Raw genomic sequence first — 26,939 nt, 5'->3', positions numbered from 1 at the left:
TGGGTCCAGGAATAGGTAACACATGGGAAAGGTGGAGGGAATTCAAGCTAGGAAAGTCTTGGTGAAAAATTATTTAAATAATCAAAATGAATTCAAATCCATAGGCCTGGGTGCTTGCATCCTAGGGCACTAGGAAAATTGAGTGAAAGTCATTGCAAGACCATTTGCTTGCACATGACTGGAGGGGAGAGTACAAGGCTGCCAGGAGAGGAATGTTGTTAGATCCACTTCAAAATGAGCTCAGCTCTGCTCTTCCAAAGCTGCTGAGGCCAAACTACTGTGCAAACAGCCGTGTCACCATCTGCCCATGGCTGCCATCTCTGTGCTGGGCCAAGCCTCTGTTTGAGGTCACATCCCTAAGGAAGCTTTCATGCAGAGTAACATCAGAAAGAGTAGCCTGAAAGAGTACCCACCCTTGGCCCTTCTCCCTCATAACAGAGAGGCACCCTGGCCCAACCTGTGGTCCTTCACCTATGTGGGAGGAGAGTCAAGTCATTGCAAATATAACAGCTACCAGTCTAACAAAATTCAAATGAGGATCTGCAAAAAAAAATCACTCAGATGAGAACTGATATACTTCATAATGCTCAGAAGTAGTATGGAGAGCTATGGAATTTTAATCGTTGCATCAAACCATAATCTACCAGAAATGTGTTCAGTGATCAAAACTGAAGAGTGGTAGCAGGTGAATTAGTGTATGCTCTACACCTGCCTCTAAGTACCTGACAATGGGACTAACTGGAAATTATATGAGCCAATTGATTTCCTGGCTGTGAGTTATCCACTTTGCATTTTATCTATGGAAGTCAGAAAAGAAAACACACACACATATGCACATACACACATACACACACACACAAACACACACAAAACAAAAAAACAAAACAAAACAAAGAAGCTTGGCTGTATTGTTGGTAGACAACAATAGGCAGTTCACTGATTTAATTACCTCTGCTGGCCCAGGACTTCCCTTATCAGCTACCTTCTGCCAGATAGCTGGCCACACAAGCCAAGACTACACCAGCATAATGGATTATTCCCTCTATGTAATGACAACTGTGTAACCCAAGGGATTTCCTTTTTTTGGCTGTAGCTGTTAGGATGCTGAAATAAAGTCAATGCTCAATTGTGACTCCTAAGTTATCCCAAGTGCCTTGCTACTTCTATATCTCTGTCCCTTTTAAAAGGAGTTTGTTGGATTATTTTTTATCATTTTAATTATTCACATTATTTGTATCTTGATTTTGTGAGTTCCCGCAAATGCTGTTTAACCAGCTTTTATATAGTGCTTTATTATTATTATTTTTTTTTGCAAGGCAATGGGGTTAAGTGGATTGCCCAAGGCCACACAGTTAGGTAATTATTAAGTATCTGAGGCTGGTTTTGAACTCAGGTCCTCCTGACTCCAGGGACGGTGCTCTATCCACTGCACCACCTAAGCCGCTCCTATAGTGCTTTAAGGTTTGCAAAGCTCTTCAAATATATTATTGTCTCACTTGGAAGCAAATAGGGTATAAAGAGCAAGGAAGAAACAAAAGAAGGGAGGGAAAGAATGAGGAAAGAAGGAAGGAAAGAACAGAGGGAAGAAAGTAGAGAGAGAAAGATAAAAGGAAAGGGAGATAAAGGAAAAGAGGGTAGAGAGACAGAGATAAAAGGAAAGAAGGAAAAAGAGAAAGGAAGGAAAGGGAAGGAAGGAAGGGAGGGAGGGAGTGAGGAAGGATGGCCAACTGTGATATAAAAAATATTTCAAACTTCACAATGCTATATAAATATTAAATAATATAATTATAGATCTTTATCTTCCCCACCTCCACTCTCTTTCCCTTCACTACATTCCCCACCCTTGCAGTTCAGTATTGTTAACATGACCAGCAAGAGACCAGCAGAGCAGCAATGCACTCTAAGAAAACAGCTTGTTTAAAAATCTATATTATAAAGCAAGATAAAAAACTTGATTATAAAGAAGCAGAGAAAACTGAGTTTTGCATGGAGATGCATTGAAATTGTATAGGAGAGCAAATGAATGTTGACTCAAGTAAAGTAGGATTCCTGTCAGTGGCACTAATCAAGATTATAATTAAATTGATTCCTTAAAATATTACATATTTTAAAAATGAGATTCAACTATAATTATACTGAATGTATTCATTCTAATATCATGATGAATAAAAATTATTCTGCGATTCCTAAAAAAATACATTTTAGAAATGCTGTTTAGTAGCTCTACTATGTAAAAATCTGAAATCAAGAGTTTTTCCTATATGATATTTTGAAAAAGAATTGCTTCTTTTTTTTGTGAGTCCAAAAATTTACATGGTCATCTTTTTTCAAAAAATATTTTTAAAGTATTCCATTGAAGCTTTTTATATGAGTAGTTCTCACATATTTATTGAATTCCAGATAACTGTCCATTTATATTATTGGTCCAATTGATTAGAATCAGAAACTATGGGGTGGCTAGGTAGAATAATGGATAGAGCACCGGCCCTGGAGTCAGGAGTACCTGAGTTCAAATCCGGCCTCAGACACTTAATAATTACCTAGCTGTGTGGCCTTGGGCAAGCCACTTAACCCCACTGCCTTGCAAAAACTAAAAAAAAAAAAAAAAAAAAAAAAAAAAAAGAATCAGAAACTATGCCCTAGGATTAAAGGACCTAAAGATAGATGAGACATTAAAACTATTTAGTCCAGTGTCTTCATTTTACAGATGATGAAAATGAATCTCAAAGATATTAGTTAGCTTTCCCTAGATAACATAAATTAATATATAAGGTATCCCAAAAGTCTTAGTTTAGTTTAATGCTTTAATTCAGAAGTATAAATCTTATAAACCTATGTTAAAAAGCATCATTTGAAAACTTTATTTAAATTTCTTATGTACTTATTTAATTTGGGAAATTTTGAATAAAAAGTTTTCATCCTCATTTTGATGAAACCCTATCATTAGGAATTACATTTGTGACTTTCTGTATGATATTTTTTTCAGATTGGCGGATCAATCAATAGAACTTGGTCACCCCGTCCATCACTTGATTGATCTCCATTACACTTTATTCTTGTAGAGTCACATCAAAGCTGTCATGTATGCATCAAAAGCTCATTCTCTCAATAACCTTTAGACCAGGATGACAAATGCAATTCTTTTTTTTTTTTGCAAGGCAAACAGGGTTAAGTGGCTTGCCCAAGGCCACACAGCTAGGTAATTATTAAGTGTCTGAGACCGGATTTGAACCCAGGTACTCCTGACTCCAGGGCTGGTGCCTTATCCACTACACCACCTAGCCACCCCAACAAATGCAATTCTTTCAGTCACTGAGAAGCAGGTAACGAAACGTTTTACAAAATTTGAAAATTGACTAGAAAGAGTAATAGCCCAAGAAGAATAGTCATACTAAATAAGAAACATATCAATATTTTGAAAATTATAAGCAATTGCCCTTTCAAATATTGTTTTATAAGTGTGTAACATATATATTCTTGTAGTTATTAAAGATTTGAGCTGCCCTGAGACTTTTGGGTTATCCTGTCCATATCCTGAAGAAAATAGATTTCTGGAATGAAAGATGAGAAATGATGCTTTAAATTATAAAAATAGGGGCAGCTAGATGGGCAGTAGATAGAGCACTGGCCCTGGAGTCAAGAGTACCTGAGTTCAAATCTGACCTCATACATTAAATAATTACCTAGCTGTGTGGCCTTGGGCAAGTCACTTAACCTCACTGCCTTGAAAAAAAAACCTTAGAAAAATAAATTCAAATTCAACAAGTATTTTTGAAATCTCTATGCAGAAAATATGTTCTAAGGCAATAGGAAGTTCAACGATAAATATGAAAAAGAAAAGTTCCTGAAATACAGAATTATATCAGGAGAAACATCTACTAGGTAAGAGTCAGGAAAAGCTGTGGTACCAAAGCTGGATATGAACAAAATTAGGGCTCTTGTAAGGAGGCAGTAAGGAGAGAGAGAGAGAATCCCAAGCAATGGATGGAAAGATTGAGAGACAGAAAAGAAAATTCCAAGTTCAGGGATCAGTTAGAGTGGAGTGTCCCATTTATGACTGAGACTAACCTAAAGTGAATCTGTTATGGTCAAAGGAAATACAGCTGAGGCAGAGTGTAAATATAGCACTAGGCTGAATTTGAATATTCTCCTAAGGAATCATAGATAATTTTTGAAGAGGAGTAACTTGTTCTAATCTGCGTTTGAAGAATATTAATTTGGTTGCGAATTGATCAAACAATTCTGGAGAACAATTTGGAACTATGCCCAAAGAACCATAAAGCAGCATAATACCACTAATAAGGCTGTATCCCACAGAGAGAAAAAATAGGGGAAAGAACCTATTTATAACAGTATTTTGGTGGTGTTTAAGAACTGGAACCTGAGGAAATGTACATTAATTGGGGAATGACCAAACTGTGGTAATTGATTGTGAAATATTATTGTTAAATGACAAACAAAACTGGACTTAGGTGAACTGATATAAAGTGAACAGAACCAAGAGAACATTGTACACTATAAAATCAATATCACACAATGAAGAAGAGTGAATAACTTAAATAATATCTGCAATATAATTATCTAAGACTATCCCAAAGGATCTAAAATGAAAAATGCTATCAGGCTTCATAGAAAGAATTGATGCCATCTGAACATAAGACCAAAGCATATTATTTTTCACTTTCATTTTCCATTTTTCTTTTTTTTCCCCTTCCTTCCTTTCTTTTTTCTTCCTCTTTTTCTTTCTTCCTTTCTTTCTCTGAATTTGAAATATTATACATGATTGCACATATATAATCTAAATCAAATTGCTTGTTATGTGTGGGAGGGAGAAAAGGAGGAAGGGAGGAATAGAATCTGAAACTCAATATATTTTTTAAAATGTTAAAAATTGTCTTTACATAAAATTTGAGAAAAAACAAAATATTATTTTAAAATAAAATCATTTTTAAAGAATATTAATTTTATAGCTGTGTGGAAAATTGGATTGGAGAGAGAGAAAAACTGGAAGCAGGGAGTCTAGTTAGAAAGCCATCACAACACATTAGGAGAAAAGTTGAAGAAGGCAGTGGTCATGTATATATAGAGAGAAGAAGACAGGGCAAGACAAATTAATTTCCCTTTCCTCTTAAAGAAGTCATTTAAACACTCTTCCCTTCGCACAAATGTCAAGTAATGGCATGCTGTTCTTTGGACCTAAAGGTGAATTTATTTAATTCCCATCACTAAGGCATGTACATAGGATTTTTTTTCCTAATCTGAATGATGAATTATCACTAAACCACACACACTCTCAAAAAGAAGTATTTTGTTGTAAGACTAAGGATACATATCAGAACCAGATTTCAGAACAAATACATGACTTTTTCTTTATTAATTCCATGTGTTAACCATCAGGGCTAGCTCATCATAGACACAAAACATATTTTGAATAATTGATCAATACTTTAAATTTTATTGTAGTCTCCTTTCATTTGCCGTCTATCCAAAGAGGAGTATGGGACATATATGAACAAGAAATGCTGGGAAATAATTCAATGAAGGGAAGACAGTTGGACAGGGTAGACAAGTAACTGCTATACTCTTGGCTAAAGTACCTCAGCTCACATAGGAGAAATGCTCTGAAAAGGTTTAATTTATCTCTTTCTTCTTGAAGGTAGAACATGGAAAGATAGAAAAGCACCTGTATATTGAGTTATACCCAAGAAAATTTTTATCATGATAGTTCTCTATCAGTCAGATTCCCTGATTCCTTTCAGAATCAGCTCAAAGGTCACCTCCTCAATGAAGACTTTCCTGCCCCACTCCCCTCCCCTTCTCCCTCCACACCTCCAGCTATTAATGTTTTCTTCTATAAAAAACAAAAATCTATTTTAAACTGGCCACAAATTAATTGTAAAAGGATTTCTTGACTCTAGTCTTTTATTTTCTTCCATGTAATGATTCATGTATATAAATCTCCTCAATAGAAAATAAATTTATTATAGGAAAGAATTTTTTAATTTTTATCTCTAGTACTCATAATATATGTTCAGCATATTCTAAGTAATTAATAAATGCCTTTTATTTATTGGTTGATTGATTTTACACACATTTGTGTTTTTATTCCATAGTCTACCCAGGTTTTAATAACACAAAAATTTTACAATGATTTGTGTTACTGGCCCTTCCCTTCCTTTCATAAAATTAAAGAATACCTTGCTATACTTATGTTGAACCCTATTCCCCACTATCACCACCCCAAAACGTAGCAGCCACAGTTTCCAATCACTTTTTCTTCCATTACACATCCACAACACGCTGTGATCTATAACGAGTCTCCCAGGAACAACTGTGAATCAAGAAATTCTACTGTACTTCTGTCCAGAATGTTCAATGGCAGACAAAAGCATCAGCTAATTAAAAACTCAAAGGCCTTTTCAAATATCCTTATTCTGAAAACTTAGTGCTTTCACATTCATGGTGGGCCAAATTCAACAGCAAGGTCAGCCCACTGGACTGACTTATTTTACTAAACTTGGCAACAGTAAGGAATTCTTACCATTTGAAAAATCATCTTGAAAATCCCTAAAAATACTAAAAACACTATCTCACATTTATATATTAAGTTGAGGGCAGCTAAGTAGCAGAGTTTATAAAGCTCCAGACCTGGAGTTAGGAAGACCTAAGTTCAAATTGGGACTCAGACACTTATTATCTAGGTGAACATGGGCAAATCCCTTAACCCTGCTTGCCTCAGTTTACTCATCTGTAAAATGAATCGGAAAAGGAAATAGAAAACCACTCCAATAACTCTGCCAAGAAAACCCCAAATGGAGTCATGAAAAGTCATCCATCACTGAAAAATGAATAAACATCAGCAATATATATATGTGTGTGTGTGTGTGTGTGTGTGTGTATTATAATATGTGTGTGTGTGTGTGTATACACACACATATTAGTTTAAGGTTTGTAAAGCCAACTTAGAACAAATCACATCAGGCATTATTCAGGCTCTCAAGGTATAGCTGAGACTCTGAGATTTAGAAGGATAATACAGTCATAACTTTAGAACTGGAAGGACTTTTAGAGTTGATAAAGTCCAACTGTCCCATTTTACAGATAAAGAAACAGTCTCAGAAAATTTAATTGACTTTCCCAGTGTCATATAACCAGTAAGAGTCTCAGGAAGTATTTAAACCCAGAACTTTTTGTTTTGTTTTGTTTTGTTTTTGCAAGGCAATGGGGTTAAGTGACTTTCCCAAAGTCACACAGCTAGGTAATTATTAAGTGTCTGAGGTCAGATTTGAACTTGGGTCCTCCTGATTTCAGGGCCATACTCTATCCACTGTGTCATCCAACTTCCCCTAAATGCAGATCTTAATTTAAACCCTAAATCCAATGTCTTAACCACAATGAGATCTCAAAATCCAACTAATTCAAACTCAACTTGAACAAAAGTCATTTCCAATGAACATCCTCAAAATGGTCAACCCACTTCTTTTCTTGGAAGCTTCTAAGTGAAGATAATGCTATACTGCAGCCCTTCAGATACCTGAAAACAACTCTCAAATCCTTCCTCAGCTTTCTCTTCTCCAAGCTAGCCATCTCCAATTTCTTCAATCAATCTTGCTTGGAATTAACTTCAGGTTCTTTCTGCTGCAGGCTCTCCAATAGAATATTTTCCAAATAACGACCAAAACAGACTCAAAATATAGCATTGCCTCATTTGATACATTAGTTGCATAGCAGGAGCATTAGCTATGATTTTCTTTAAAATATGTGTTTGTATATATATGTATATACATATATATTTAATTCTATCTTCTTTTAGATTTTTCATATTGAGAATTATAAACTTGACAAAATAACATTTGATCATTCTTATACTCCCCCCCCAAAATAGAACAGAAAAAGAGAATTACTTGTGAAATCTTTATTATATGAATTAGTCGGTGTTTTTTCAATATTGTAAATTCAAAATTATCCTACCTCTCTGATTCCTACTGAATTTCCTTTTAATGGCCTCTGTGCTCTTAAAAATGTTTCATTGATGATCTGTTCCTTTTTTAAATCACTTTCACTATTTTTCCTATTCCCATTCCTCAAGAGAAAAAAGTCCTCCCTTTGCAACAAATAAGCAAAACAGATTCATTAATTCATTTCAGAAAATGTATGATATTTCATTCTACACTTCTAGTCAATCATCTCTCTGTCAAGAGATGGGAATGATGATTCACCATTATTCTTCTGAAGGTGTGGTTGCTCATCGTGCTGACTACTTATGTCTTTTCAAAGTTGTTTTCTGTTGTAATGCTAAAAATAATGTATAAATTATTCTTATAGTTTTGTTCAATTCACTATTTACTAATTGATATGTCTTCCTAGGTTCTTTTTAACTCACGCCTTTGACATCCTCATGGTACAATAATAGTGCTTGAAGTTTATAAGGCATTTTACAAATATTTTCAATTTGATCCAAATAACTTTCCTGTTAGGTAGAAAGACAGACAAATGTCATATATGCATATATATATTCTATGTCTTGTGTCATATATCACTATAATTTGTTCAATGGATAATCGCTCCCCTAGATTCTAGTTCTTTGCTAGAACAAAAAAGACTGCCATGAATAACTTTGTATTTATGGTTCTTTACACTCTTTGTTCTCTTTAGGGGTATATACCCAATCATACTATCATTTAATTAGAAAATAAGAATAGATTTGTGACTTTCTGGTTATAGTTACAAATTGCTTTCCAGAATGTCTAAATCAACTAGCTACTTCATTAGTGTGTCTGCCCTACTAAATGTCATTTTCCCTTTTTTGAACATGTTGATCAGTTTATTGATGTCAGTTGGAAACAAAGAAGTTGAATGGAAAGATTTTTTTCTTCCATCTTCATGCACTCTTATTTAAGAACTCTTTTTACTATCTACATTTGTAAAATGCTTTTCTTTCCCTGATCCCTAGTATATCCATGATATGATTGTTTATATCTAGTTGGTATGTCTATTTGGACTTTATTGTATTATATGATGAGATCATAGTCTAAACCTAACTCCTACTAGATTTTCCAGTTTTCCCAGCAATTTTTATTTTTTTAGATTTCTGCAAGGCAATGGGGTTAAGTGACTTATCTAAAGTCACACAACTAAGTAAGTATTAAGAATCTGAGGTCAAATTTGAACTCAGATACTCCTGACTCCAGGGCCAGTACACTATCCACTGTACAACCTAGCTACCCCTTCAACAGTTTTTCACTTAGTGAATGATTATTCAATGATTGGGATCTTGGGTTAATTAAATATGATTCTACAAATATCATTTGTTTCTGGATCTTATATACTCAGTTTCCTTTCACTGAATAAACTTTCTATTTTAATCAATACCAAATAGTTTAATGATTGCTTTGGAGGGGGGGGTTGCAAGGCAAATGGGATTAAGTGGCTTGCCCAAGGTCACACAACTAGGTAATTATTAAGTATGTGAGACCGGATTTGAACCCAGGTACTCCTGACTCCAAGGCCGGTGCTTTATCCACTATGCCACCTAGCCGCCCCTGATTATTGCTTTTTAATACAGTCTCAAGATTTGTAACACAAGATTTCCTCCTTACATTTTTTTAGCATTTTCTTGAGATTCTTGACATTTTTTTCTGTTATTATTTTAATTATTTTTTCTAGTTTTATAAAGTTTTCTTTGGTAGTTAGATTGGTATGGAATTGAATCAGTTATATATTTGGGGTAGCAATGTCATACATATCACATTATATATAATACATACCTTAACATATGTGAATATTTTCACATATTTGTTATTATATGTATTGCATCAGTCTGTCCAAGAGGAATAATTAATATATCTCTAATTATTGGAGTGTATTTAATATTTTGCCATTTAAGTCAAATAATTCATGTCCATGTCTTAGTAAATGAATTCCCAAATACTTTATAAATTCTGTTGTAATTTTAAATAGATTTTTTTCTATCTTTTTTTGACTGGTTTTTATTGGTTATATATAGAAAGTCTTACAATTTTATGTCTTGATTCTATGTACTGACACTTTACTAAAATTATTTTAGTTAAATCTCTAGGCTTATTTAAGTAAACCATCATATCTTAAAAGAAAGAGAGAGAGAGAGAGAGAGAGAGAGAGAGAGAGAGAAATGATTTTGTTTCCTTTATACCTATGCCTTTTTCATCAGTTTATTTTTCTTAGAATTTTGTAACTACATCAAACCATTGTGATTTTAGTAGACATTTTGGTTTTTATTTGTTTTTTTGTAAGGCAATGGGGTTAAGTGAATTGCCGAAAGTCACACAGCTAGGTAATTATTAAGTGTCTGAGGCAGGATTTGAACTCAGATCCTCCTGACTCCAGGGCCATGCTCTATGCACAGCACCACCTAGTTGCCCAACATCTTTGCTTTAACCCTGATCTTTGGTGCTCCTCTTTTTCAGATAATCCTAACTTAACTTCAGATAAATAGTTTTACTATATTAAAGAAAGATCCATTTATTTCTATGCATTTTTTTAAAAAAATGACATTTAATCATATTTTTATTTTATTAGTCTTTTAAGGTTATGGTTTTCGTATTATTGAATGAAACAGAATTCCTGATGTAAATCCAGTGTTGACATAATAAATGGGCAGTTAGGTGGCACACAGAATTCCAGGTGTGGATTCAGGAAGACTGATCTTTCTGAGTTCAAATCTGACTTAAGACACATGATTCTGTGACCCTAGACAAGTCCCTTAACCTTGTTTGCCTCAGTTTCCTTATCTATAAAATGAGTTGAAGGAAATGGAAAGCCACTCTAACATCTTTGCCAAGAAAATCACAACACAGGATCAAGAAGATTTGGAGACAACTGAAAAATCAGTGAACAAAACATAAAAAAATAATATTTAATGTTACTTTATCCTTACTGTTAATATTTTACTCTCTGTTTTACATTAATATTTATTAAGGATATTGCCATGAAATTTTATCTTCATTTAATTTGTGTATATTTTGTATTGTCTTATAAGCATTCTGGTTATACCAACCCTGGCTACCAGAAAATATGAGCTCCTAGAGAGCAGAGATGATTTCATGACTCTGTAGCCCAACTTCAATGACTTGTACTAATATTATGTTTTTAATAAATGTTTGTTGAATTGAATCATATTAAAATCAATCAAATTGACTTAAAGTGACAGAGCTAGGTCTTAAAACATTTGGCTTCTCCAGCACTCTTAACTACTATACCATGATGTTTCTATCTTCTCAACCAGATTACCTATAACATGTACTTTCTATTACATTAATAAGACACATAATACTACACTGATTTACAACTCCAATGTTACTGTTTTTCAGTTGTTTCAGTGAAGTTCAACTCTTTATGACTTCATTTTGCATTCCTATTAAAGACACTAGAGTAGTTTGTCATTTTCTTCTTCATATTGTTTTATAGATGAGGAAACAAAGGCAGACATGACTAAGTGACTTACCCAAGGCATCTGAGACCCGATGTGAATTCAGGTCTTTGTGACTTCAGGTCCAAGGTTGTATCTACTGCACCACCTAGCTGTCATCAACAACTCCTATAATTGTTATTAAAGAATTGCAGTCACTTAAATTTCAGTGTGTCTTAACTAGCATGAAAGTCCTTTGAAAGCAGGGACCTTGTATTAATGTATTCATTCATAAGATGTAATAAAATACCTAATACAGACCCAACACAGTGTGTTCTAGATCTATTTTCCTATGGATGAATCCTTCTGATAATTTTCCACAGGTCTCAGCCTGCTCTGTGGAAGATTCCTTGTGATTTGTAGACAGATTGACCTTCATGGAATTCAAGCTGGCGTAAACTCCATAGATACTACAAGTTAGAACATTGCAATATAGTATGATACAATAAAATTAAGTGCCTACTATGAGATAAACACTGTACTAAGTATTGGGAATAAAATTAGCAAAAATAAAAACAGTCCCAGTTCTGAAAGAACTTACAGTATAATGGGAGAAAATGAATCACAAATGAAGTTGAAGGGGCATGACAATGATTATGATAGAGAAGAAACCAAACACAATTGCTGTTAGCAAATGAAGAGAATATTCAATAGCAAGTACAAAACATATCTGTGTTACATTGTATTTACATTTTGGGAATCAGTATGATATAATTCTTTGAGGTATTGTCTTATTTTATGGTTTATGAATTCATTGGGGTTTCGTGACAATAGTCTATGCACTTTATACTAAAAATATTTAATGGAGCCTTAAACTAAAAAGAAATATTATAAGTATTATGAGTACTCAGAATATTATCAGTAATTTACTAAATTCCTGCATTCATATTTGTTGCTGCTGCTATTGTTATAGCTGTTGTTATTGTTGTTGTTGAAAAAGGAGTCATGGAACAGAAAACATTGCATAACACAGGTATAGTGGAGAAAAGCACTGACTTGAAATTCTAATTTAAATTCAAATCTATTAATTTATTGAATGACTTTATATTCATCATTTAAACTCTGTATTCCTTAGTTTTCTCAGCTGGAAAACAAGGGGGGTTTTGATTAAATGATCTCTAAGATCCCTTTCAGCTTTAATACTATTATTTTTATCTAATGTGATTTCATGATTAATCTATTAAAAAAAGAAAATTTAAAGCAAAAATCTTTCTTCTGCTATCTTATTATTTCAGATGGAATTCTTGGGATACAGCTGGATAATTCTCTCTCATAGAACTTGACAGTTGGAAAGTAAAAAATTGGAAGTCAAGTCTTTCATTTTGGAATTGAGGAAATCAAGGTGCAGAAGAGTTGAGCACAACTGGTGCTTAAATATTTCAAATAAATGAAGTTAATTGAAAAGAGTTATTTGAAATCTACAAATATTTATCAGATGTCTACAATGCTCAGGATTCTATTCTAGGCATTCAGAACTTTGCCCCATTTCCTAAGGTCATTATTTGAGTTAAGTTTGCAAATCACAATGAAGTTCTCCAATCAACACAACTCTATTACCAGACCATGTAAGAGACAAAGAAAGAAAAATGTACATAATAGATTCGCATCTTCATGGTCAATCATCTTGTTTTATTTCCTAAATTCAGAAGAAAATAATTTTTTAACATTTTGTTTTCCAATTATATACAATAGTAATATGTACCTATCATTTTTTTTAAAGTTTTGAATTTTACAATTTTTCCCCCACCCTCCCTTCCCTCCCCCCTCCCACAGAAGGCTGTCTGATAGTCTCTACATTGTTTCCATGCTACACATTGATGTAAATTGAATGTGTTATAATAGTAAACACAAGAGTAAACCTAAACCCCCTCCCCCTCCCAAGAAGATGAGAAACCTCAAGAATAGAGAGAGAAAAAAAAATGTACTTCAGTCTATGTTCAGATTTCAATGGCTCTGTCTCTGGGGTGAGTTGTTCTCTTTATCATAAGTCCACCAGAGAAGTTGCTTCAATCTTTTCCCTCAGTTATTATGACTAACTGTACATCCACTCTATTTCTCCCCACTATCATTTATTCTATTCTTTCTCTCCCTCCTTTCATCCTGACCCTATACAAAAGTGTGTTGAATCTGAGTACCCTCTCCCTCGATCTTCCCTCTCTTCCATCACATATTCCCTCTTTCCTCCCCCATTCCCCCTTATTTCATCCCTTTCTTTTTATTTTTCTCTAGGTTAAGATAGATTTCTTCACTCTATCAAGTATGTATGTTATTTCCTCTCTGAGCCATTTCTGATGAGAATGAAAGCTTACTCATTCCCCTTTGCCTTTCCCCTCCATTGAAAAAGCTATTTCTTGACTCTTATGTGAAATATCTTAGCCCCTTATTCCTCTCCTTTCTCTTCTTCCCAGTACTGTCCTTTATGACTCATTGATTCCATCTTTTTACTATATTTTACCATTATATTCTGCTCCTTCCTATGTCCTGTCTATATATGCTCCTTCTAATAGCTCTTATAAATGAGAAAGTTCATGTGAATTATCAATATCTTCTTCCCATGCAGGAATACAAACAGTTCAATAAAAGTTCCTCATAGTTAATCCTTCTCCTCCATCCTCTCTATGGTTCACCAGAGTTCTGTACTTGGAGACCAAACTTTCTGTTCAGCTCTGTTTGTTTCAACAGGAAAGTCTGAAAGTTCCCTGTTTCATTGAAAGTGCATCTTTTCCCCTGAAAAAGGATGTTTGATTTTGCTGGGTAGTTGATTCTTGGTTGTAAACCAAGATCTTTTGCCTTCCGGAATATCATATTCCAATCCCTACAAGCCCTTAAGGTAGATGCTGCCAGATCCTGTGTAATCCTGACTATGGAGCTTTGGTAGTTGAATTGTTTGTTTCTGGCAGCTTTTAGGATTTTATCTTTGATTTGGGAGTTTTAGAATTTGGCTATAATATTCCTGGAAGTTTTTCTTTTGGGATCTCTTTCAGGAGGTGACCGGTAAATTTTCTCGATTTCTACTTTACCCTCTGCTTCTAGGATCTCATGGAAATTTTGCTGTATGATTTCTTGGAAAATGAAGTCTAGGCTCTTCTCCTGATCATGATTTTCAGATAGCCCAATAACTTTAAAATTATTCCTTCTGGATCTGTTTTCAAGGTTGCTTGTTTTTCCAATGAGAAATTTCACATTTTCTTTTAATTTTTGACTTTTTTGGAAGAGTTTTATTTCTTCATGATTTCTTGCAAAGTCATCAGCTTCCTTTAGTTCCATTCCTCATTTGAAGAAGTTATTTTCTTCAGAGAACTTTTTAATCTCCTTTTCCAGCTGGCCAATTCTGCTTTTTAAGGCATTGTTCTCATTTGCCTTTTGTTTTGCTTTTTCCATTAGACCTAAACTGGTTTTTAACATATTATTTTCTTCAATATTTTTTTGTATATCTTTCACCAAACTTTTGATTTGGTTTTCAGGATTTTTTGCCAATAAGTCTCATTTCTCCTCCAAATTTTTCTTCCGAACCCCTTAATTGCTTTTCAAACTCTTTTTTGAGCTCATCCATAGTCTGAGACCATTTTCTATTTCTCTTGGAGGTTTTGGATATGGAAGCTTCGATTTTGTCATCATCTGAGTATGTGTTTTGATCTTCCATGGGACTAAAGTAATTCTCTAGGGTCAAATTCTTCTTTTTCTATTGTTTTCTCATTTCCTCAGCCCAAGATGGCACTTCTAAGGCTTTGGGTTTTTTGTGGGGGGAGGGACACCCCACTGAGACCTTTATTCCTCCAAGGTCTTATGCTCTCTTGCCTGTGCTTTGATATGAAATGTCACCTGTACTTCCCTCTGCCCTGGGCCTATAAGGAGGAGCTTACTATCTTAGTATGGAAGCCCAAACTGCAACCTGGATATGAGTGTAGGCAAACAGCATAGTCCTACCCCAGGGAGAACAGAGAAATCTCTGCAGACTTCCTTTACCATCTCTGGGAGTGCAGGCTGCTTTCTCCAGATTCTTGCTGCAGGTTCTGTGGATGGTGCTCCTCACTCTGCTCTCATTCTGATGTAGCAGAGTTCTGTCCCCACTCCTTCAAGCTGTTGCCATTGATTTCTGGGCTGGGCTGGGCTGGGCTGGAGTGGGCTGGGCTGCACTGCAGCCCTGGCTTTTTTCTAACCCCGGCTCCTGGTGAAACACACCTTTCCTGCCAAACTTCTAACTTATCATGAACTGGGAAAATGTATCACTCAGTCTTTCTGTGGGTTCTGCCCCTCTAAATTTTGGCTAGAGTCATCATTTCTTTTTTTTGGAGTTTGGGGAGTAAGTAGTTCCTGGGAAATGTTGCCTTCACTCTGCCATCTTGGCTCCACCTCCTGATAACAAAATAATTTTTAAAAGTCTAATAGCAAAGATATTTATTTAAGTCATGAAACAACAAGGAAGAAATCACTTGTCCTTGTACTTAAATGGTATGGTTTCCTATACCTCTCCAAATAAGGAGATGGGATAGAATTTTTCCAAGAATCTCTTACAAAATGACTGTAAAATTGCCCCTTATCCCATATTTAGAAACAGTGAGGAAACTCTCACTCAACTCATTTCCTCCCAGAAAGTTAGCACATTATCAGGGGTCACCCTGGAAAGTAAAAATCCTTTTGTTGCATACTGGAATTAAATTAAATAGGTTCTAGGACTCTACCCAAACATATCCATCTATCTGTCTGTCTGTCTGTCTGCCTGTCTACTGTTTATCTATCTTTGTCTCTGTCTCTGTTTCCCTCCCTCTTGCTATTCTTCTCCCTCTTTTTCCTACCCAGTGGCACTGTTTTATAAATCTCTTTTCTTGTAGTTCACTCCTCACGAATCAGAGTCACCACCTGCTGACATCACCTTTCTGATATACTTCCTCTGGATCATATAGGTTAAAGAACTCTCATAATGAATGATCCTCTCTAGAACCTAAGCATTGTGAGACATAAGGTCCAATACAAAAAGTTTCAGTTTATGTGCCACATGGAGGTGAAAACAGGGTTAAGAACTCTTATATTATACAACTGTTCACATTCTAGTGGTAATTAATCAATATCACTCCATTTAACATCAAATAAAAACAAATAAAAAGTAAAAATTCTTAGGTCAAAGAGATTTTTCATCTGTGTTGAATTTTTTTCTGGGCACCAACTACAGGCAAATTGGTAGCTAATATATAGTTCTCTTCCTCACTTTCTAAATGGAGCATCCATCTCAGATACCTCTACTAAATTGGAGATTCTTCATCTGAAGGCAAAAATCCAAGGCTAGAGATACATTTGCATTTTTAATGTAAGGAATCTGATTACATCAACTCATAAAACTATCGATCAAACTTTGACACTCTCATGTGTCTTGGACTGAACCAAAGAACATTGTACTACATTCTGAAGAAATCCATCAACTGCTTATTAAGCAAAGGAGACATAAAGAATGATGTACCACTTTCTCCCTAGGTAGTTACTCTCAAAATCTAGGTTATGCAATGACACAGATGTAAGACTTTCTACCAACTACAGAGACTCACAGTCAAAAGCTACAACAAGAGGGCAATGAACAATGAAGCAAGCAGTTGGGGAAACTTGCTGGATATGTTGATTTTCATATACACTAAGCAGTATGACTCAATACAAACATGTTAGTTAGGAATAGCCCAAAGAAATAGGTCAAGAAGAATGAGGGTTTCCATTTTAGTAAACAACTAGGATTACCCAATCACAGAAAATTAATCAGGAAAGATTTCAGCTGAGTTTTGTGAACAATCCTAGACACACAAAGTGGGAGAAAAGTACACAATAGCTCAAAACTTTAAAAGGGAGGCATGGTGCATTTTTGTTTTCATTGACCATTCAGGAAAAAATAGGTCATGATAAGAATGCCATCTCTGCCTTCAGAGGAAAAAAAGAGAGAAAAGTTTTTCTTCTTTCCATTCTATGGATTCTGAAATCACTATATGTACACATAAACAATTGCACTCAAGATATAACTGTCTTATAACTAACGTTTTATTTGTTTCTTTTTGGTCTATACTTCCGATCTTATCCATGTGGGGAATTACTCTTTGGAAAAGTCCCTTACTGAGTCTAAGAGTTGCCTGAGGTGCTGAAAAATCAATTGACTTCACCATTATCACTCAACTAGTATGTATCAAGGACAGAATTTGAACCCAGGTCTTCTTGACTATAAGACAAAGCTTCTATTAACTAAATACATTTCTTTACCTGAAGTTAAGGGTTTCCATTAAGGTGAAATATACTCTCCCTCATCTTACATTAACTCTGAATAACATTATTACATACCCTGAATGACTGGGGGAATATTAGTGGATGAGGTAGTTGAAAACCCTTCCCTCTCTACACCAAAGGGCTTACTGATGGTTGTTCTCTAACTTAAGAAAGGACAGAACCCTCGAAGAGCATATGATCTTCTTAATGAAAAAATATGCCTTAGTACAGAAAACCCACATATTTGTCAGGTTCTCAAGTATCATAAAATTGACTGACAAATATTTCTTAAAGGTCTATATGTACTCAACATGGGCTAGGTAGGTATAAGACAGGATACCTACAGCTTACAATGATTTACAAGCTTGTCAATCTACCTTGATAATCCAGAAGTAGGTCCTTTTAATTATGTCATATTATCTAGTATCTAATTTGGTTATTCAAACATACCTGAGGAATTGGGTGGAAATTGACCTTGCAATTTTCAGAAAAATATGTTCTGCTTATTTCAGTATTCTGCCAGTAATTGTCTTTATCTCTTCATTACTAACTCATCATGAGATTACATGATCACAACACAGCAATTCTTAAAAGGGGGCAATTTCAATTATTATGGAAGACTCAAAATATTATCATTAAGATAAAAACATAGTAGGTGGCAAAATCATAGGCTAGCTGTTCATATGAAACAACTAATTATTATCTGCAAAGTCCATGTTTTCCCAAATATAACATCATGTTCAGTAAAGTTAAGGTTTTGTCAGCTGTCTTTTAGGAACTCTTAGCTTAGAAAGCTTATGTAGCTTTAAAAGTGAGCCAGCATCAAATCATAATGGATGTGTCTTATGAGGAAAGGTTACTATGAAAACTGTATAAAACAGCACATGGCACTTCTCTTTTTTTAATATATGCTCATTGAGAAACAGTTGATTTTAGAACTGATGAAAAAAAGCATAAGGTGAAAGAAAATTAAAATACAGATCATTAAGTCAACAGAGAAAATTGAATCCTGTCTTATGATCTCATAAAGATTGTGAAACAGCCTGGTACAATGGATGTGTCAGCTGACTGGATAATAGAGGAACTATGTTCCGATCCCAACTGTCAGTTATTATTTGTGTGACCCCAGGCAAGTCATTTAAATCCTCCAAGCCTCAGTTTCTTCATCTGTGAAATAAGGGGTCTTCTTCTTCTTCTTCTTCTTCTTCTTCTTCTTCTTCTTCTTCTTCTTCTTCTTCTTCTTCTTCTTCTTCTTCTTCTTCTTCTTCTTCTTCTTCTGTGAAATACAGCCTCTACGCTTCCTTACAACTTTAAATCCATGCTTGCATGGCAGTATATGCTCAGAAACTATTTTCCCAAACGCTATTCATACTGGTAGACTGGGGCCCCAGAGCACAAATGCCACTTACATTTCCCCTAAAGATTCTAGAATTAACACCAAGTTTTAGGGAATAACTTCTGAGCCTCCACTGGTGTTTTTCCCTCAATGATTATCAATTGATAACAATTAGTCATCAGACAATTTTTGTTTCTTAAAGAAAGAATTATTTACTATTGTGGTATAGTTGGTGTAACTATTTGCCTTCAATGTCTATGACACACTATCTCAGCAGTACATATAGCAGATTCCAAAGAAAAATGTAATAAAACTTAGAGAGGACATGTATCAAAGGGAAATTCAGTTTCTAGAAATCTTTTTTGTGGAACTCTTCAAAATGTTACCCTTAGGTATGGTGTAATTTTTTTTTCTTTCTGAGTTCCTTGAAGGACTGTGACTCTGACTTTCTTTAGTACATTCAATCTATCCTTGGTTCTTTATGCAGATAATGCTGTCAACCATCCCTATCCCCACACTGTAAGAATATTGATAAAAAGTTCAATTCCTTGAGTCTTCTAAAGCTCTTGACAGTCTCTTTTGCCAAAGAATAGGGCATAGGGAGAATAGAAAAGAGGTCCAGGATCAAGAGAATTCTCCTTTCTTCAATATTTTATTTTCTCATGACTTGACTCAAAGGTTTTTCACTCAATGCTACCATATGCTCTATGTTCTGAGTTCTTAATGGCGCAGTGGATAGAACACTGGCCTTGGAAACAGGAGGACAGGAGCTCTAATCTGGTCTTACTAGCTATGTGAACTTGGGCAAGTCACTTAATCCTGACTACTTCACATCCAGGACCATCTGCAGTTGTCCTGATTCATATCTGGCCACTGGATCTTGATAAATCTGGAGGAGAAAGTGAAGTTGGTGACTTGGCACAGCATCTCCTCACTCAAATTCAATTCATGTACTTGTTATGGCATCACCTACATGACTTATGGTCTTCTTTGAGAATGGAGGGCAAGCATCATCATCATCATCATCATCATTGTTTACAAATCTAAACACACTTCCTACTCAACATCACTTCAATTCATTCAATTACTTTGAAGGACATAAAATCAGAGACTTTTTCACATTTAGTCTAAAGTCTATTATTAATTTAGTCAAACAAGAAGTGTTCTTATCTGGCGAAGGTTAAATTGTGCTCAGTGATTTGATTTAATGACTCATCATCATTGACTCTTATACCATATACTTCCCAAACTACTTTCAAACATAAAAGAAGTAGAGCACTTGCTTATGTGTTAATTAATTAAAAGAGTTTACCAAATAAAAATCAGATACAATGGAAGTTTAGGGAGAAGGAAATGCTTAGTTTTATGATTTTTTATGATATTTTATGATAAAATTCTAACCGAAGTTTAATTAAGGACCCAATTTGACATAATTGAATAAAGACTAGCCTGAAAGTCAAGAGACCTGGGTTCTAGTCTCACCTCTGCCTCTCAGAATTGCAGCACCTGCTCTTCCTGCCGTCCTAGAATTTCTTGAAGGTCAAAAATATTAACACATATGACAGTAACTTGAGCAATATAAGAGGTTGTGCAAATATTATTCTTACTAAAAATTAAAAGGGAGACAAATTGCTCTCTAGGCTTATATTCATTTACGTTTTATTTGAATTGCAACAAGCTGTTCTCACCATGGGTGACGAAGAGCAGAAAGAGAAGCTGCAAAGAGTGACAATTTACTCATATTAGTTTCCCTTTGAAATCAAGAGACAAAACTGATGTAATGAGAATTGAATCCATAAACATGTCACTCCTCTTTCCCCTTCACTTTGTATGGGCACAGATGGACTGTTGGTCTTTTTTATATGACCATACTCCATCAATTGTAACAATATTTTAGGTTCTTCTGGTTTGGAAATAGTTTTAGTGTTTAGAAGGCATACCAAAATTTCCAATCCAAATGCCTGTAGCAGCTATTGGTAACACCCCTTACAAAGTGATATTAGAATTGGGAGACTGTACAAGAGGGCAAGTTAGTATGGGCTTTTTTTTAATGAGCAAAAGAAAAGAGCAAAAGTTTGCTAATTGAAAAATATTAATCTGTACTCAAGGTGATATTAAAGTTTCATGTTTTCACATTACATTTTGATGTAAGTGACTTAAAAGTTCTATATTTCAGAATTAAGCATCCCTCTACCAACTCCACCTTTAGAATTTTACTTAAGAGATCACCTTGTAATAAAAAATGAAAAAGGCTTCATTTTTCTATTTTTAAAGCATTCATTCCTGGAAGAATTTAACTGTCTTCCTTCATATCCATGTCTTTTCTTCAAATATACAGAGAAAACTTCAAAAAAATGCTCCCTTAAAAACACATACATAACTTATATGATCATAAAGTCAGAATGTACCTTAGAGATCAGTTAGTTCAAACCCATTTTGTAGATGAGGAATTGAAGTCCTAGAGAAATGAGGGGGCAGAAGCTGGAATAAGTACCCAGATCCACTGACTCCCAATCCAGCACTAATGATAAGGATAGTGAGAAATGTTCCTGGAATGAAAAAGATGATCAGACATTCTAAATTAGATTGAGTGATCTCATATTTTTACCTCTTAATATTCTTAGTAACCCCAAAATGTTCAATATTGACATTTTATACTATTGACTGAAGTTTTTCCCTCTCCTTACTTGCCTTCTTTCTATTTTTCCCCCTTTTCCTTTTTCATCTCTCCCTTCTCATCTTTTCAAGGTTCGGGAGTTACCAATCCTTGTATTTCTACAGGGCAATATTGAATTTACTACATCATTCATGAAGCTCCAACTTTGTTCAAGGTTCTGAGAAAGTCACAGATTACATAGTGACATGTACAACACAAACCCTGCTCTCAGTGACTTTAACATTTAATGTTGCACTGTACGAACATTGTAGCAGGAAACATTGGGTTTCACAAAAGGAGATGCTGCAGATAAGAAAGTAAAATGCTTTATTTCTGTTTTAATACCCTGCAGTCATAGCTCTTTCCCAGAGCAAATATATTGTGTTCACCCCTCCCCCATACCATTCCCATAAAAATGAATGAAACATGGAATAAAAAATGGTTTTTGCTTAAAATTGGAGAATAATATGAATGGAAAATGTGACTATATTAGGTAAAGAAAAAACAATTTTCAGTAAAATATCTCAAAGACTGAGTAATATATTTATAAATCTAAAAACAAACTAATATGTCTAGCTATTTCTTGGTTCTATGAAAAGTTCTAAGGCCTAATGGTCCATTAGAAATAAAATAGATTTGGAGTCAGAAGTGTGAGTCTCCTATTTGCTATTTAGTAAAAGCATAATCTTGGGCAAGTTACTTAAATTCTTTGGGCCTCAGTATACTCATCTATAAAACAAGGGAGTTAAATTTTATATCCATAAATTTCCTTTCTTTTCTAGATATGTGTTCATAAGCATATCTGTCTGTAATTTATCTGTTTAAAATATGCAAAGTAGTCTACATTGAATGAGTCAAACATTTGGCTTCATTAGGTTAAATGATGCAATATTCTAATGGCAATATTTAGTTTGCAAAAAATAGGTTTCTAAAGTATATACACATTTTATTAAACTCTCCTTTGTATATTCATGGAACCTAAAGATTTAAGCACTCTTATCTAGCCATCAACAAAACAAATAATATTTTCATCAAAGAAATCTAAATTACTAATGACTACCTGAGGCAAAATATTACTCAAGTGTAGTTGGAAAAATAAATAAATAAAATGCTAAATCTTTAAAACTGTCATTCAAAACCAAAGACTGATGATGAATTTTGAAAGACATACTTTCAACATCAATTTCTTCAACTGTTTCTTAATATCATGTTTGAAGGGAAAGACACTAGGAATTTCAAAAGAAGAACTCTTTAGTAAGGCCTTGTCATCTCCTCCTTTATTTGTCATGACCTTGATCATTTTGGATGGCTCTTATACTATATTTATCATAGTTCCTAGATTCTAGAGCCCTGCATCTGCCAGAGAGGTTGGAAGTAAGAGTGGCAATGCTAAGGATTTCTATACTTTTTTGGCCAGGTGATATACAGTTTTGATTTTCTCTTGTTTTTATAAGTTTCAATTTTTGTATAGTTTTTAGCATTTTAAACCAAGATGCCTATAACATGAATAAAGATTGTAAAGTTTACTTTTTCCCCCTTTGTATGCCTTTGTTATTGAATTTGTCCAGAATTTTCTTTACCCATAATATAGTAATATACCCCCCCTGACCCGTTGAAAAGAATAGAACTTTTTTTGGACAGATTCCAATCATCACCACAGTATAAGTGTTTTGTTTTACCAAAAGGTTCCTCTGATCAAAGCAAAGAAGTACTCTAGTCATACTAACCTACTGGTCATAGCATGTAAGTATTTTCAGAGTCTGCAAAATTTTACCATTTTCTCATCTCAAAAAATAAAGTAGAAAAGTAAATTCTATATCTAATACCCTTTCCAATTTGATTAACCTAACATATCACCTATCCTATTAAAGATCTTTTTAACTGCTCTGAAAAGACATATACTAAAACAAAATTCTGCCTCTTGTCTGGTACCCCATATAAAAGTCTTTCTGGACACATTTACATATTTAATTGAAAGAACTAAGGTCAAATATTCTTTTCATTGGGCATTCTCATTTCATGGGCATTCTCAACTGTTTTTACATTTCAATGCAATATTAAGAATCTCATTAGGTTAATCTAAAGTCTTAGAATGACCTGGAAAATCAGTTTAGATTTTAAATGATATTTTCATGAAATGCTATTGTACAGAATAATGAATACCCAAATACATTTATTTTTGTTTTATATTACTATGTGAGAGATAATATGACACAGTAGATTGATAATCAACTGTGAGGTAAGACCAGTTCCTGACTGTGTGATCCTAGACAAGTCACTTGATTTCTCAGTGTTCTAAATTAGAAATGTCAAACCCAAGGTGGTGGTGGGAAAGTCAGAAAAGATGTAATTGGGAAATATTTAATAGAAGAAATAAAATACAGTACATATCATCTTTATTTGAGGTTTACTATGTCAATAGGCTACCAAAGAAATTCATTTCCATTTGAATTTGACATCAATGCTCTAAGCTTATCTAACAAAGACTTAAGATTACAGAGAAGATGCTACATGGGATTTCTCTACACTCATGAAATAGGTCCATTCTTTATACTTTTGTTGTTGTCGTCCTTCATTCTTGAAGAAGACTAAGACATCAGGAAGGTGATACCATGATAAGTTGTCCATTGCATTTGAGTAGGGCGTTGCTGGACTATGTCACCAGCTTCATTTTCTCCTTTTAAGTTAGATAAGAATCAAGACATGGTCCTGGTTTGAGGCAATCAGGGTTAAGTGACTTGCCCAGAATCACACTGTTATCAAGTCTCAAGAGGTTCAAATCAAGAGACAAAAACTATCCACTGTGATATCTAACCACCCCCAATACTATTTAGATAATACACCTAAAAAAGCCTTCTCATGACCTTTGTGCATATTTTACATAAGAAAAACAATAACAACAATATACCTCATTGACTTTCTCAGTTAAGAGGGCCAAAGGAATTACTGTTTATATTTTCTCTAAATTGTATATTCTTCACAACCCTAAAGTTTACAGAAAAGGGGTCTTTTTTTACATGTACTTGTCTTTCAAATTTCCAATTTGTTTTTTTTTTTTTAGCAAAAGGACAATTATTTTTTTTTTACTTACTTAACCTCAATCTGTGACATCTCTCTGTTCAAGGAGCTGATATTTTTCAACACTCTCTGTTCTTTCAGCATTTCTTCTTGATACAGAAATAAGGAATACAATCTTGTGCTGCTCCAAGACTGAGAGACTGTCTGTATTATTAACAATTCTGCCATCAATCCAGTGTGTGACCCTAGAGAAGCCACTTAACCTCTCAATGCCCCTGTTTCCCCATCTGGAAAATGGAGATGCAATAATAAGAGAGACCTCTGTCACAGGGCAGCAATGAAGCTTCATTATTTAATGCTTTTTTCCTTCTCACAACCAGAGTTTGAATAATAGAACTTTAGACTTGGAAAGGATATTTGAAAGCATCTCATCTAAGCCTCTCATTGAACAGGTGATGAAACAAGGCTGGTTTGGGGGAGGGGTAAAGCAATTTGCCCAGGTCTTATTGCTGGTTTGTAGAAAAGCCAGGAATCAAAATGTGGATACCTGACTCCCACCTAAATTCTTTCCATTATGCCAAATTTTTATAGATTATGATAGGCACCTAGGTGGCGCCATAGTGCACAGAATGAAAGACCTGGCCTTCAGAATACTAAAAAAATATCAAAACTCTGGCCTCAGACACTTACTAGCTGTGTGACCCTGGGCAAGTCACTTAACCCTGATTGCCTCAGTCTACTCATCTGTAAAATGAGCTGGAGAATGAAAAGGCAACCCCTTCTAGCATCTCTACCAAGAAAATCTGAAATAGTCTTCATAATCTGTAAAATGAGCTGGAGGAGGAAATGTGAAACCATTCTAGTATCTTTGCCAAAAAAACTTCAAATGGGATCTCAGAGTCAGGTTCCATGGAAAACAACTGAATGATAACAAAATTCTTCATTTCTAAAATGGGGAGGGAGTGATTGGAGTATATGGTCTCTTTACAAAGCATCAAATACAAGTGAAAATTAACTGAAAAATAAATAAATAATCTGCAACTAAGAAGTGGATTTTTAGCTCAGAAAATCAGTTTGGCTAGATATCTGACTTATCAAAAGAAAAAATTCAACACTATAGAAGTAGATATACTTCAGAATTTTCAATCTGTTCTGAAGTCAATTTTCTTTGCTCTTTTTGAAGTTCAAAGTAGAATATGGTTGTCTGAGTCTTTTTCTTCCATCAATAGAAATGGAAAATACTTTAGTTTACCTTACAATGCAGTTGACAGCCCCTCCTCCCAACCTGAATGCATCATATAAACCTAAATGTCTTTTCCTCAGGCTGAGGTAAGATCTTTAAAATGTAATTTATTATTAAGATATCTTTAAATGCAAGAATAAGCCCAAGTGTCTGTACGTATAACCTGGAAGATCCCAATCACTCACATTTCAAACAGGGCAACAACTGCCTTGTATTGCAAAGGGGGGGAGGGTTTCACTTATATAATGCATTTATTCTGCATCTGTTTAAGTTTAATTAGCCTTTGTCTCAACCTGATCTCTTTTTTAAAAATGTTTGCTATCTTTGCTTGCTATAAATATTCATTTCAATACATAAAATATACTAAGCAGCTTTTTGTCTGAATTCTATCAAACATAACCACTGAAGCGTGAGGACTATATAAGCAGTGAAGCAGAAGACCATGCTATTACATGGATAAATGCTTTAGAGTTACTGAGGCAACACAAAAACAATCATAGGAACATGGCAACTGTGCTGAAGGAAGGAGGGGAGGAGGGGGGAAGCTCATAAATAGAATGAAGTAAATTCCTATAATATTCTATAAAACTGATATAGTATATTCAGTTTGATTGAAATGATTTAATGAAATATTTTACTCTTTGTATGAGATTCTTTTAAAATATGTACAAGGAAATCAAGGGAATTTAGCAATTGGCTGCTTCTGAAAGTTGTAGAACGATTCTCCTTGGTTTCAGACTAAAACTCCAACAATGGTAGCTGACTTGTTTCACTATTAATATAAATCACTTCTTTTTGTCACTGGGGAAAGCAAAATCACATATCCTATAGTCTGTTCATTGAAATGCATGCAATATTGCCCAGCTCAAAATGTATATGTAAAGTAAAGGCCACCCCAGCTAAAACAAATAGATTCAGAGCTGGAAGAGATCTTAAGAGAACATATACTCCAACCATTCCCTCCCCATTTTAGAAATGAGGAATTTTGTTGTCATTCAGTTGT

At 34.5% G+C, this 26,939-nt stretch overlaps 1 protein-coding gene across 2 annotated transcripts in view; it reads right to left on the bottom strand.

Moving 5' to 3' along the window:
- RASEF (RAS and EF-hand domain containing) overlaps nt 1–26,939 on the bottom strand; it is a 413,955-nt gene that overhangs the window by 243,312 nt on the left and 143,704 nt on the right. Inside the window, exon 17 of one of the 2 annotated variants that reach the window (XR_012470760.1) lies at nt 21,428–21,568. Coding sequence is in view for 1 of the 2 variants with exons in the window: in XM_074196676.1 (XP_074052777.1) it covers nt 21,541–21,568 (28 nt within the window). In the remaining variant the exon portion in view is untranslated. Of the gene's footprint in view, nt 1–13,359; nt 21,569–26,939 lie in introns of those variants that run through there. The other variant, XM_074196676.1, reaches the window with a different exon arrangement.

This window comes from Macrotis lagotis, chromosome 8 (assembly GCF_037893015.1).
Source record: "Macrotis lagotis isolate mMagLag1 chromosome 8, bilby.v1.9.chrom.fasta, whole genome shotgun sequence".
Lineage (NCBI taxonomy): Eukaryota > Metazoa > Chordata > Mammalia > Peramelemorphia > Peramelidae > Macrotis > Macrotis lagotis.
This window is presented reverse-complemented; position numbering and strand designations above follow the sequence as displayed.